Source organism: Ixodes scapularis, unplaced genomic scaffold, assembly GCF_016920785.2.
Source record: "Ixodes scapularis isolate PalLabHiFi unplaced genomic scaffold, ASM1692078v2 PGA_scaffold3__209_contigs__length_174095766, whole genome shotgun sequence".
Classification (NCBI taxonomy): Eukaryota; Metazoa; Arthropoda; class Arachnida; order Ixodida; family Ixodidae; genus Ixodes; species Ixodes scapularis.
This window is the reverse complement of record NW_024609868.1, coordinates 67,946,714-67,960,398: the sequence shown is the minus strand read 5'-3', so window position 1 is coordinate 67,960,398 and position 13,685 is coordinate 67,946,714. Positions and strand designations below refer to the sequence as shown.

General features: G+C 43.0%; 1 protein-coding gene across 1 annotated transcript in view; it reads left to right on the top strand.

The window, feature by feature from the left end:
• LOC115326409 (nose resistant to fluoxetine protein 6) overlaps window positions 1-13,314 on the top strand; it is a 71,760-nt gene extending 58,446 nt beyond the window's left edge. The window contains exons 2-12 of the mRNA XM_042292755.1: window positions 3,369-3,580; window positions 6,210-6,412; window positions 7,747-7,844; window positions 8,128-8,310; window positions 10,537-10,630; window positions 10,708-10,806; window positions 11,413-11,578; window positions 11,658-11,737; window positions 11,806-11,928; window positions 13,000-13,154; window positions 13,307-13,314. Of these exons, the coding sequence (XP_042148689.1) occupies window positions 3,369-3,580; window positions 6,210-6,412; window positions 7,747-7,844; window positions 8,128-8,310; window positions 10,537-10,630; window positions 10,708-10,806; window positions 11,413-11,578; window positions 11,658-11,737; window positions 11,806-11,928; window positions 13,000-13,154; window positions 13,307-13,314 (1,421 nt within the window). The remainder of the gene's footprint in view (window positions 1-3,368; window positions 3,581-6,209; window positions 6,413-7,746; window positions 7,845-8,127; window positions 8,311-10,536; window positions 10,631-10,707; window positions 10,807-11,412; window positions 11,579-11,657; window positions 11,738-11,805; window positions 11,929-12,999; window positions 13,155-13,306) is intronic.
• Window positions 13,315-13,685: the final 371 nt, after the last annotated feature.

Below are 13,685 nucleotides of genomic sequence, written 5' to 3'. Positions count from 1 at the left end.
AAAAAGTCCAATGACTGGAATGTCATGAACCTTCTCACAAAGGTGTTTCTAAGTGGTGCATTTACCATACTAAACATTCGTAAGTGTATAATTTCGGAAAAGAACTTCCAGCCAAAAAAACTGTTGTTTCTATGACTGCGGGGAAAAAAACGGAGACAAACAGTCTGGTTGACGGTGCTATATCCACGGATGGCACAGCACGAAACAAAAATTTGAAAGCCTCTTTGCCATGAGTACCCGAAATCAGATTCAGTAAATTTTAGCGTTTGTGGTACCATCTGTGAAAAGCGGCAAAAATCAAACGGTTTATTTGCGTTTTTCCCCCTGGCCATAAAAATAACGGGGCATTTTTGGCTTGCATTTTTTTTCCAGCATCCAACACTCATAAACTTGGGTATAAAAAATGAACCACCTTTTGTGAAAAGTTGAATTCAATTCCGCTCATTTGCTAATTACTACAAGTTCTTGTATAATCCCAAACAGCGCTGAGAAATGCCCTGTGGATTCAACTCTGAAAGAGTGCGGTGATTAACCGCGTCCACGGCCCACAGCAATAGGAACTAAAGATATCTTTTACGAGACTTCCTTGGTAAGGCCGCACATTTACTTCGAAATGAAACTATACACTAATGCTTGCGGAACTTCGTTCAGTGCGAAATTTGATTAAGCGTTCAATGTAATTAAATGTTCGTGACAAAACGTCTCTTGCTTCATCGAAACGTGCCAGTATCAAGAACTGTCCACTTTATTTTCTGATAGTATTTTAATAGGCGCCATGCGCTCGTTCTAAATCGAGCCCTTCATTAGGTAATCGGTGAGGAAGTTGACCACTTCGGCGTCGTTATTGCGCAAAATAAAATGTGTTCCGACCGTACTTAATAAAGATAATTGGGCATTTGTACTTCGGACGCAGCTTACTGGTGTTACTTAGTACACAAAATAAACGCCGCGGTATATCGGTCATGTTCTATAGGATTACCAGATTAGGCTGATACAGCTTATTGGAACAGAAAAAAAATGTCCATCATGCCCGTAGATACGTGTTTGGACATTTCTTCGAAAATCTATTGATTAACAATAATCATAACTTAAGACGACACAATTACTTAGGCTAGACATAGATCATCCTTAAAAAGTTCAACATCTCTACCATAAATAGATTCGGCTATAGCGCGCTTCAAATATGGCACAAACGAAAATCGTCAGAAACCCGTCGTCCTTACTAGCTCCTTCGGGAATTATATATTTTTTTTAACTAAGCATGCCAGAAAATTGAAATAGACGTCATTGTCTTTCGCAAAAAATGCGACAACGCATGTAAAAATTCGAAAAAAAAGTTACGAATGTACCTCACTGTTTGAATTCAAATGAAGCCGCCCACCAATCTATCGAAGTTCGATGAACTGCGAACTTTTATTCTAAAAATTCGAAATTCGTCGAACTTTTGACTTTTCAGGAATCGAAAATTTTAGATTTCTCTAAATAAATAAGCTCTAAAATTATCCAATTTCTTAGTGTAGGAAATTCGAAAAGCTTCGAACGTTTTAGTCTATCAAGGTCGAAAGTTCGACAAGCATCGAATTTCGCAGCGTAATAAATTCGAAAGTTTGAAATGGATCGAATTTTTAGCGTAATAAGGTCGAAGGTTCGAAAAACATTGCACTTCTACATGTGCAAAGTTCCAAATTTCGAAAAGCGTCGAACTTTTTAGTTCATCAAGGTCGAAAATTCGACTATCATATTTATCAATATAGAAAGTACGAAAATTGGAAATCTTTCGAACCTTTCCAACCGCTTGATTCGATAATCAAAACTTCGGTTCGAAAAAGTTCGCAGCTTCCCTAAAATTAAGTATGAATATACGTTAAAAAAGCATCTGGATGGCATCTTATAAGCCGTCTGCTTACCTTCGTACAAAGAACTCTTTGTATCACAACCACTGTGAAAATCATTTTATCGTATTTTGTTTTATCGTATTTATAAAATAAGCGATCAAGGCATATTGCGACGCTCGGAAGATGATCGCAGTTATATGAGATCGTCTTGGATGTCCGTGACACGTATACAGCCTGTCCAGAAACTGCGCTCAGAAGGAAGGAAATTTTAATTTTTGTTTTCTTTTTTGGTTTGTAAAACTTACTTCAAGCAGACGAATATTTTATAAACATGAAAGTTAACAAATGACAGACTAACAACAATTGTGTCATTTTATTTGGGACAAAATTAATTTTAAAGGTAATGAGTGTGACAAAAATCATCCCCGGAAAAGGGGAACAAGGGGGACAAAGGACGAATAAAAGTGTCCAAACACAGCTAGGTGACTGGTGCGTGACCGAAATAATCCGCCTGGTCCTGGTATTGAACCAGAGGCCTCTCTTTTTCCAGTGGAGAGCTCTACCAGCTGAGGTAACCAGGAGTTAGACGTCAGTAGAGCAAGCGGGTTTTATCAGCTGCCACCAGTAACCTAGTCATGTTTGGAGATTTGTGTTTTTCCTTTGTCCCCCTCGTTCCCTTCTCCAGGGATTATTTTCATCATTCTTGTCCAACTCGCTTCCGCTTTTGAATTAATTGCATTATCATCATAACCTTAAAATGCAGGCAGTTCACCTTTGTTGGTATTAGACTGGTGGCAGCTGATAAAACCCGTTTGCTCTTTTGACGCCTAACACCTGGTTAGCTCAGTTGATACACTTTAAAACAAGTCTGTGCGTCTATTTTCCCGCACAACACTCGGAGAGCCAATCACCGCAACTTACTGAGGCAGCTCAGCGCACGAAGATGCCGAAACATTTGTTTAGACAAAAAAATGCAGTCTGAGTTGTGACATGAAGCAATGCAAACCGTCACACTTGCATTGCTTAATGTCCAAACTCAGACTGCGTTTTTTGGTCTATACATATGTTTCGGCATCGTCATTCGCTAAGCTGCCTCTGTAAGTTGTGGTGATTGGCTCTCTGAGTGCTGTGCGGGAAAGTAGACGCACAGTCTTTTTTTTAGAGTGTATAATCCATTTCACACTAAATGGGACCGCGGCCGACTCTACGCAATTCGATGGAGCCAATCAAGCAGCACCAAAAGTGCACCGTCATGGCGCTAGCCGTCTTTGTTCGTTTGCCACCACCGACCAAAAACTAATGTGGAACAAAACAAAGCGCCGGTTCATGGCGCATACACTGCGATTGGTTGGTTAAGCCAGGGATAACAAACGCCCAAAGACGACAAGCGCCGTAACGACGCCCTTTTGGTACCGCTTGGTCGGCCCCATATAATCGCGTTTAAGCGTCGGCTGCGGTCAAACTTAAGTTAAACGGAACATCGTAGATTTTAATTGTTCTATAACTGTGATTACCCTTGTCTTTCACCCGCAGTGACAGACTCCAACGGCAAACCGCCGGCGGGTCTTCTTCAGGGGACCGTCGCCGATCTGGGCAGCTACGACGAATGCCTCGATGTGGTTGTGAGAGACCTGTACGGAGACGTCGACTTCACGGGCCAGTATTGTAGCCTCTTCGTCAACCCCAGGGGAGTTCCTTTCCTCAAGAAGATGATCAGCAAGTTCCAGGAGAAGGGGGAGCTACTCGTAAGACATCTCTTCCTCTTATCGCCCAAGAACAAGGGAATGCAAGCATACAGGTGGCTGCGTAACTTACGACTTTCGTTGTTCCCACGCGACGGGTAACAACCTTGACAGAGGCGGCGTGATGTCTCGTACCTCGGGGCTTATTTTTGACGACTGCAACGTTGAAAGCTGATCCTTCGATGACAGCTCAAATATACCCCGATGAACGAGGAAACCCCCGGTCCTTGTCTCTGTTCAACTCGCTGCTGGAATTTCAAGGGAGACGGAGGATTCCGACTAGAACTTTCCTATTTCGGACGTCAATGACTCTTGCTTTCGTTCGTTTACTCCTGTTAGGACTTTCAGTGACTGCTGTGTAGGCACGTCTGGGTTCGGTATTCTGTTACCTGTCTTCACAACCTATTGTGACTACACGTGCTTAGGCAAGGCTTCATGAATTTGTGCAGATAACGGGATACAGTCGTCATTTATTTCGTGTCATGCCAGGCGGAGTAAGGATTCAGAGAGCGCATATGCGTACACAATGCCAATGTAAGATGGCAAGTGTATAAATGACAGCCTGTTCAAGTCTGAAGCTAAATTTCTACCATGCCTCACATTCTTGAATATCTCATTGCAGTCCTATTGTATTTGACATTTTCTTGTTCAAAGTGTTCCAGTAGTTCTTTCAAAGAAGTGACGTCATGTCCATATTGTAGTCATCCCAACGACGTCTAGGATACATTGACATGGAACATTTCACGACTGGACGTTTCGGGGCGACTGTTTTGGTGTCGAAACGACCACGTATACCAGAACGTTCGGCGTACCATATCGTACGGTTCCGAAGTACCCGGTACCGAAGCGGTCACCTGCCACCTCAACAGAGCAAAGAATTTGAACCATTTATCTCAAAAACTAGACAAACGGAAAAAGTCGGGTATTCACCCTGCTGCTCCCCATAACAACCCGTAGTTCATTTATTCCAACTTTCGGTTGATTTCTTTTTTTTTTTTTTTGTTTCCAGGAGATAATTGTTTTCAAAAGTTGAATGCACGGCATTGTAATTATCTTTTGTATCAAGTTTGAATCGTCTTTCAAATCGCAGAAGAAATTCAGGTGTGTTGTTGCGTTTATTAATACATTCAAGAAAGTTTTTTGTTTTGTTTTTTCTAATCTGGAGCAACAATTAACTATTTTCTATCTGAGTTTTTTTGCTTTTTTTCCCTAAACGTCAGCACCTTAAGAATTCGGGTGCGTTTACTTTTCCACAAGACATTTCTGAAAGCCAATCGTTGTAATATACGGAGGGACTTCGGGAATGACGAGGCGGAAGATACGTTTAGATCTAAAAAGAAGTCGGCGCTGTGACACATCATGACATTTCACGAGCCTTCGCAATGCTTAGTATCACAGCGCAGACCGGTTTCCCCGAAGTGTTCTGCGGGAAAGTATGCGCACTAAAGTTTTTAGTGCGCTAGGTTTATTGTACCTCACTCGTAAATCATCTAATTATAAGTTGCTACTATACTAAGGGACCAGCTTTCTTGTTGTAAAAGCCTAGATCGATAGAAGCTGCTAAAGTTACGCGATATACTTACAGGCAGAGATATGTATAAAAAAAGTGAGAGTAACCAAAAGCGCCAGAGTTGTTCTATATAACTAACAAAAATTTCGCAACATGTCTTCATAACAAAACATTATTTCTGCGCTTCGTAGTTTTTCCTGTTACCACCTAAACAAAACACACAAATGCCAGTTGTAGTTCTTCGCGGCATATTAATTTTAAATGTATTAAAAGAAATATGGCGTACGTATAAGTTAAAACACGGGTTCATAACTAACCTGATGTCTGAGGTAACCAAGGGCTTCCTGCTTACCCTCAGGAGTTCACAGAGCTGTCAAATTTTTATGATCATCCCTGCTCTTAAGTAAAGTGTTATTCGTTGTTTAAGCAGTATTTTCGAGGACCTAAGCCACTCCTGCGCTCGTTTGGAAATTTAGGCCAAGAGATTCCAGAGGACAGCCGAACCACCAGGCAGTGAAGCCTAGCATTGGCACTCAATTTAGAACCAAGATATCCTGACACTTGTCACAGAAGGCCAAATTTGGCTTTATCATGACTTCTTCAGACTTTTCAAAGTCCTGAATTCTCAAACAAAAGCCGAATTTCGGCCCGGAGAACTGTGCTGTATGGGTCACTGATGCATGAATCAAACACATATCAATCAATCAATCAATCTTTTTTTTTTTTCAAGTCAAATACAAAATTGACTTGAACGGTCCGCTGGCACAAAAGGCAAACAGGTCACCTGACGAGGTGCCAGCGGCCGGTAAGGACGGCAAAATCCAGCGGGCCATGATTGCATACGAGTTATGTAGGCTCCTGCACCGATTTTATTCCATCGGTGCCATGACCGAGAAGGGTTTCTCAGACATCAATCAAGAGAGGTAAAGGTTCCTCAGGGTCGAAGAGTTTCAAAACCCCCGAGTTAGGACATTTCCGCTCACATCAAAGTTGCCGTCAAAATAAAACAAAAACAAACGATAAACTTGGCCCTAAAACCTAGTCTAAGGCGCTACGGCTCGACGGGAAACCCACGTTGTCTGGCCACGGCTGTACAGCTGGAGCCGTTGTACGCTGTCCCAGGGTGCCTACAACCCGCTGAACTGGCTGAACCAGGACCTGTTCTTCGGGATCCAGCTGGGCACGTGCATTCCGTCCAAGTGCACGGGCGGCGAGCTTCGCCACATGGCGGCCACGCTGCTGCACCGCTACGGCTTCCACACGGTCGTCCGCGGATGCGAGGTCAAGGACAAGGGGCCCCTCACCGTCACCCAGCGAGGAATCCTGTCAGTGGCCTGTCCACTCTCCGTTCCTCTCCGTCCCCCGGGGCGCAGAGAAAGAGAAACCGCTACGCCGATTTACGTGTTGCTGTTTTTGATGGTTCTTGAGTTTCGTTTTTGTTGTCTTCAGGTCTTGTTTTGTAGAAGTCAGTTTCAAAGGGTCTTCTTATTTCGCTTTATTGGTAAGGGCCGGTTGCCAATGGATGTTAGCCGAATGTGATAGCTTCTCACAGCTAAAGGCAAGAGTTAGAAATTTACTATAGAGAGTGTAGTGTTAATAATTAGTATCAAGCCATTTAGTTTAGCGATCCCCTGCTTTTTTGTGTTGTTCCTCGGCTGAATTACAAAAACACCATTAAGAGTACACGGAAAGTATGCCTGCGTCTGAGCTTCGAATTTATTGGTAACTGGATAACTTTTGTGTGTTCTTCTTGAACGGGTGGTGGTTACATATATTGACCCAGTCAACTGGGCAACATCATCGTGACTTCCTTGGCAATATGAGCCATTTACAGGATTCGTGAAAGCATTAGAATGCGAATAACTTGCGATGAGGTCCGGACACCCACAGAATGTTTCATGGTGCACGCCCTGAGTGACAAAAAAGGATGTTTGATCACGGAGGTAATTTACTGAAATGTCAGATAAACTGTACATCTCTAACAAGATACCTCGGGGGACATTAACTTAAATGCTTTAGATTTCAAATACAATGTTGTACGCATTTTCATATCATGATATTTGCACCTAATCTGGCGTAGAATATGAACAAAGGGGCAGGTGGTAGGCGCGAGAGTTTGAAAGTGTTGCATTCTTCAGAACCTCCTTCTATTCAGCTAATTTCATTATTTCGACACCAGGCCTCGGGTCAATCGTCGCTATATTGAACTTTCATCAGAACATCTGCGTTTTAGACCAATGTTTGGTTGTTCTTTTTTCTTTTTTTTTTTTGCTCCTGAAATACGATGAGCGATAGGGGTGTTTGGTACGAACGGAGAATCATTGAAAGCGAGTCGCAATTATGAAATTTCGAACTTTCGCGTGCTTACAATTAATGATCTAGCGACAACTGTTGTAACTTGTCCTGCGTATCATCGTTTTATAATGGGTGCTTATATTTATAATAAAAATAGACACCATTGAAAATGTCGTTGACATGCAACTGAAGCTTCTAACAAACTTTGGCATTATGAAGTGTGAAAATCCAGGCAAACCAAGGATTCATTGTAACTAGCCTTTGTGAACCATTCAGAGAAGTACAGTCAAACTCAGATTGCATAATTTTTTATATATATTTCATTCAGCTGTTCTGTGCTGTGATACGTTTTAATTTTTTTCAGGATGTTTATAGGAGTGCTGTCTGTGATTCTTGTCTTGGGAACTGCGTACGACATCGTCCGTTACTACCTCCCCAATGAAAAGCAAAAGAAACTTCCAGGTAATATATGCGGAAGATAATTGTCCAAAAAATACCTGTATTTACGAAATACTCAGATCTTCAAAAATCAAGTACACAGTTTCAGTTTGCTCCTCCGTCCCTCTACCGTTTAATTAAGCGTTTTTACTATAACCTACAAAGTAAGTTTTAACACCTATAAAGCGCGCACGTTGGATTGCGGGAACACATTCTGACAATACCCTTCCTATTTTGTGTGTAAATCAGAGGCGCACTATGGACACTGAAAATGCGAGTGAATTCTTACACGTTCTCACCCCTGCAGTGTTGCTGACCAAACTCCTGGTGAGCTTCTCCGTAGTGTCTAACACAAAGATGCTGCTCACCACGAAGGCAGCATCCGGCTCGGACAGCGTTAAACTGCGGTTCATCCACGGAATGCGATTCTGGAGTTCGTCTTGGGTCATCCTGGGTCATACGTATTTTCTCGTCAGCGTTACTGCCCTTGGTAAGTGCATCGAGACAGCTTTCTGGCGATCGGAGTCAGGTAGCCGCTGTAGACGTCTGTACCCACGGTTTGTTCCTACTGCTCTTATGTATTTGCTCGCGTTTCATAAAGGTCAGGCTGTTACTATTAGGACCGGAACTAATGGGATCTGAACACCTGCAGCACATATATCTTTGGAAAAACTAGCTTCTCATTTTTTTTTTTCTTTTATAGTCGTGAATTATTTTCCTAGCAAGTCAACCATCTCTTATTCAACATTGCCAATCATTTTTGCGTGAAATTTCTAAAGTTATAACTACGGTGTCTGAAACACGTCTTTGACAGTAGTGCATTTACCGCGTCCTTAAAGAAACACTGACAGGGTATTTATGCTCGCCAAGGTTTCTATTTGTACATAACATATGAGAGCCCAACTACCCAGAACGCAATTCGCGGCTTGAAATTCGTTTTCTTTCCGTCCGAAAACCGCCAATCGCGAACTGACCGGTTTGAGTCACGCTCACTCTCATCTCCGTGGTCACGTGCCGCGTTTTAAGGTTTAGACACAATCGTCAAAGGTAATTAAAGTCGTGGATCATCGAAGGCACAGACTCAATACTAAAAGTAGACAAATATATGATACCCATGTTTGTGGCTTCTAAAAAGCTGCAAATACGTTGATGGAAAAAACAAAAAAAGTTGCACAGCCACGTGACTTCCGGTGACTTTCTCCTCTATATTCCTTCTTCCTCCCCAGTCCAGTTTCGGTTTCGAGCAGTTGCGTCTTTTTACTTTATTAAATATGTATGTGACGCGGTAGCAAAATATTGATTAGGTAGTCTTCTGAAACGATAATAAATTGCCTAGCAAAAAACAATTGGGGGGGGGGGGGTGGGGGGTCAGTGTCCCTTTAAAGTGTGGTTCATTGTTTTCACCCTGACAACGTCATAAAAGTGTCATGCTGTTGTCTGCCGTGATTCTGGTGATGGCATAAGATCGGAGGTACATACAGCTGACGCCTGTTCTACTGCAGGTCGCGCTCTAGCTCCACATTTCACGGAAGCTTCAGCACCCAAGAGTTGTGACGCCGTGACGACGGCGACACTCGCGAAATTCGCTAGTACTTTTTCCCTGAACCTCTACCACCCACCGCCAGGATCGCGACATCCAACAGCATGACACTTCGGCTCAGCGTGATATCATTTGTTACTACTTCGGGACCTTTTTCGATGCATGGGCACACCAATACGCTTTCCAGACACCTAAGTTGTGACAAGTATTAACAAACTGAGAATAAGGAAGTCTTTTTGGGGTCATCGTCTCCAGTACGAACTAATTTTCTTCGGATATGATTTTGGATGTGCGTATGCTCCGATCATGAGAGCCACATGCGGCCGGAATTACATCTGAAGCAGCCTGGATTGGGGTTGATTGTATGCTGCGCTGCGTAGTTACGCGAAAAAAAAAAAAAAAAACACTGGAGAAATGAAGTTAAAGCAGAAGGACAAACAAAACATGCATGAATTGGCGCAGACTAACAACTTCTGCTTTAACTTCATTTCTCCAGTGTTGTTTTTTTTCCGCGTAACTACGCAGCGCAGCATACCATCAATGTCAAACCAACTAGCCCAACTCCAAGCATTATTAGCATTACTGGATTGGGGGTTCGTGCTTGTTTTCCAACTAACCGAATCTGTCCGAAGTCGAACCACGGAGTCGTACTTAAACTTAACAGAACTAACGAAGTTCCCCTACCGGCTGTCGCATAGTTCATCTCATACGTCCTAGTGTAGCGGCCCCTCACAGGCCGGATCCATCACTTCTGTAGACAATTAGATTTATTTAACCAGTGAACGAACACATTTGACCAGATTTTTTTCCATAAAAGTAAGAAAAAAAAAATTTTTTTTTTTTAATTTTTTTTTAGTCCAAGAGTGGTAGTGCACAGCTTAGGAAAGGTCCGGATATCACTAACTGTATCATTTGTACACCTCCTAAGTGACTGAATGGAACGGACCATTCGAAGGGATGCAGCAGCGACTGGCAGAGGATACACCTCGGTACACTATTCAGAATTGCCAACTGTATCAGAGTTGACTGGTCTTTTCTTTCTACCAGCTTGTTTTCCCCTCTAAAAGCCCCTTTCTCTCTGTTTCTCAAAGTTAAAATAATGCCCCAATTTGAAAGCGTTACTTCTATTCGGGGCAGTAGAACTTTTTGGTGTTATATATTTATTAATTTTTGCAGGTGAATCCCTCAACATCGTCAAGTACCATCAGAATCCAGCCTTCCTCATGATCGCGAACGCATACCCGTGCATTCAGAGCTTCTTATTTATTAGGTAACGGTTGAACACTTTATGTATCTTCTATCTTGAAGCGACAGCGAGGTATGAGGCCATATGAATGAATCTTTCAGCGGATTCCTGGTGACCTTCAATGTTCTCAAGTACCTGAAGGATTACAAGAAAACGCTGGTCATTCCCATCGTGTTGCTGCTTGTGCGGCGCTATATCAGGTATAAGCGTAGTAGTTATAACTATTAACTCTTAGGACAAATAAATTATCACAACTACTTATTTGCCTATGGTAAACACCTTACGCCATATGGTTACAGAACCACGCGTAGAATTATAATTTCCCTCCCCTTCAAGCTTTGTGTACACAATGGTGTACTGACGTGTAGTGTCACAGATCCAATACATATACACGCAAGTGTTTTATTTTCCCCTGAGTGAATTTCCGGGCCAGTTTAATCAGGTGCCAAATTACTGTCTTTGAAAACACGATAATAAGAGCAACTCTTTTGTTGATTATAGCATTATGCTCCGATACATTCTGCAACCTTGAGCGAAGTGTTCATCATTATATATTGTTGTGCTTAATTTTATGCAAGTTTTGCATTGCCGTAGCTTGCAAAACCCGCGACAAGTATTACAGGCGTACTCGGCTTGTTTCTTCGTTTCTTTAGCTGGGCACTTATTGGTCAGGTAAGCACGTATAGCGACGCCTTTCCTTGTATTATAGACAGTCCAATCTCATGAAGTCAGACAAGCCTCGCTTCTAGCAGCCTCGAGCGCGATCTAAAGCACGAACTTTCTCTTCACTCTCACGGTTCCCATAGGATTACAGCTCCCGTGATGTTCGTGGTGGCAATATGGCTGCTCTTCCCGCTCTTTGCCACGGGTCCCCTGTACTCCGAGTATAAGGACGTGCTCTTCGGACAATGCGAGAAGAACTGGTGGCGAGTGCTGCTCCACATCAACAACTGGATTCCATTTTTCGACATGGCGAGTGTTGTTACCTTGTCGACATCGAGTTATACACGCAAGCCTCTCGCACGTTCCTAAGTCGAGCGCTTTCTTGCAGTGTTTGGCACACCTCTGGTACGTTAGCGTAGACTGGCAGATTTATTCCGTGCTTTGGATCATACCAATGATAATGCTGAGGTAAGTTACAGCGCCAAAGGTCTGCGCCGAATGCAACAAATAATATTTCCTTTTTTTCATTGTGCAAGGCGAAAGAAGCTGGGATTCGCACTGCTGTTCCTGGTCACCCTGGCAACTTCAACGCTTGTTGCAGTCCAGACTAAGATGAATCACTATGGTCCCACTGCCATCTACACCGACTCGAACATCAAGTACAAAAACTTGCAATAAACCCAAAATGCGAAACATGTATAATATATATATATATATATATATATATATATATATACCAGAGTGAAAAAGGGGAGCTTAGATGGAAGAAGAATGTTCTAAAACGAATTTTGTATTTGGCGCCCGCGGGAGCCGCCGCGGGTCACGTGGTAGACATGTGCGTCGTCGCGCAATGCCTCTGCCACCTCAAAGTCAGGCCGCCGCTACCGCCGCCGCCGCCGCTACACCGCCGCCGCCGCCGCCGCCTCACGCTGATCGTTGTGCGCCGCCGTTTCAACGCGTTTCTCCACGCCGCGCCGCCAAGCAAGTTCGTCTGCTCCGCGGCGCCGTCGCCGTCATCTGACCGGCGCACAGGTGTATCATGTCTGCTTGCACTTTTTCAGGAGCAAGAAAGATGAACAGGTATTTTTTAAAGACCACAGGAAGCTTCCGAAAGAACGCAAGTACCACGTGACAAATAGCGGCGAGTCACGTGACAAATAGCGGCCACTCTTCTGCGGGCGCCAACTACAAATTGGTATAGCGCCTTAAATATAGCTCCAAAAAATTTTTTTTGTTGTAAATTCGTTTTATGACTTCCTTTTCCCAACCAGGCTGTTTAAAAAATTTCCTTTGCATGTGTCCTTTAAGGAAGTGGTGTAAGCACTTCACACTCAGCGCGCATTCGTGGGCCCACCATTTCTATTCAAATGTGTATTAGCGACTGGCTAAAACCTTTTTTTCTTTTTTTTTTTAACAGCAGCGCGTTTTACCATTTTTAGCTCGATCCAACATCAAGTTGGAACTTCAAAAATCACTATAAATCAATTCATATAACATTTGTTTAAATTAAACACCGACAAGATATAATATTAAAATGTTACCGAACCATTCTAATTCTTTTGAATTTCGGTACACATATCGATTTTGTGCCATTTCAGCTTTATTCGCCATCGGGAAAGCTAAGGTAGTCATAAGTTTTGCTTTAGTTGTGACTGACACGTTTTTCGCAAGAAGGGATTAATTGCTGTCTCACAAGAGAAGCTCGTATTGATTGACATCTTCACTTGCAGCAAGACGGTGGAAGCCGGTAACGACGTGTACTTCAAGCCCTTCGCGCATGCCGGCGCCTTCTGCGTGGGCATCGCCACTGGTTACGCCGTTCTTGCTTTCGGAGCCATCAAGATTAACTGGGTAAAGTGCGAGTTTCTCCATCCCGGGAACAATTGTAAACCTTCGCTGACCTTACCCTTATGTGCCCAATCTTTCTCTCTCTCTCTTTGTCTGTCACCCCCCCCCCCCCCCCCTTTCCTGTCGTACGCCGCACCCTTGAACCGCATTACACTTCCTAAATTAAACATAAGCACTGCCCGCTTAAAGTGATGTAAATGGTCCGACTAATTGTGAAGTATGTTTCGGAACAGCCAAAGAGTCTATTTTGTAGCAGGAAATAACTTTCAAAGTACAAGCATATATTTCATTCTTGTTTGTCCTATCTGAGAGTACTATGTGCGTGTAACCTCTGCAACCACTCATTCGCATTGCACGGCAGACAGTCTTATCCACTCAAACATTTAAGTAGCTCTTAAGTTGGGCTTAAAGCACCAGACATGTCAAGTCAACAATGATATTGTGAGAAGAACCAATTATGGTTCATGCCGACTAGTTAGCGACATAGCACGAAACTCGGTGAATCGTTATTTTAAGTATGGAATCAAAAGTGAACCAAATAGTATCCCATCTGAAGCGACGCTAGAAT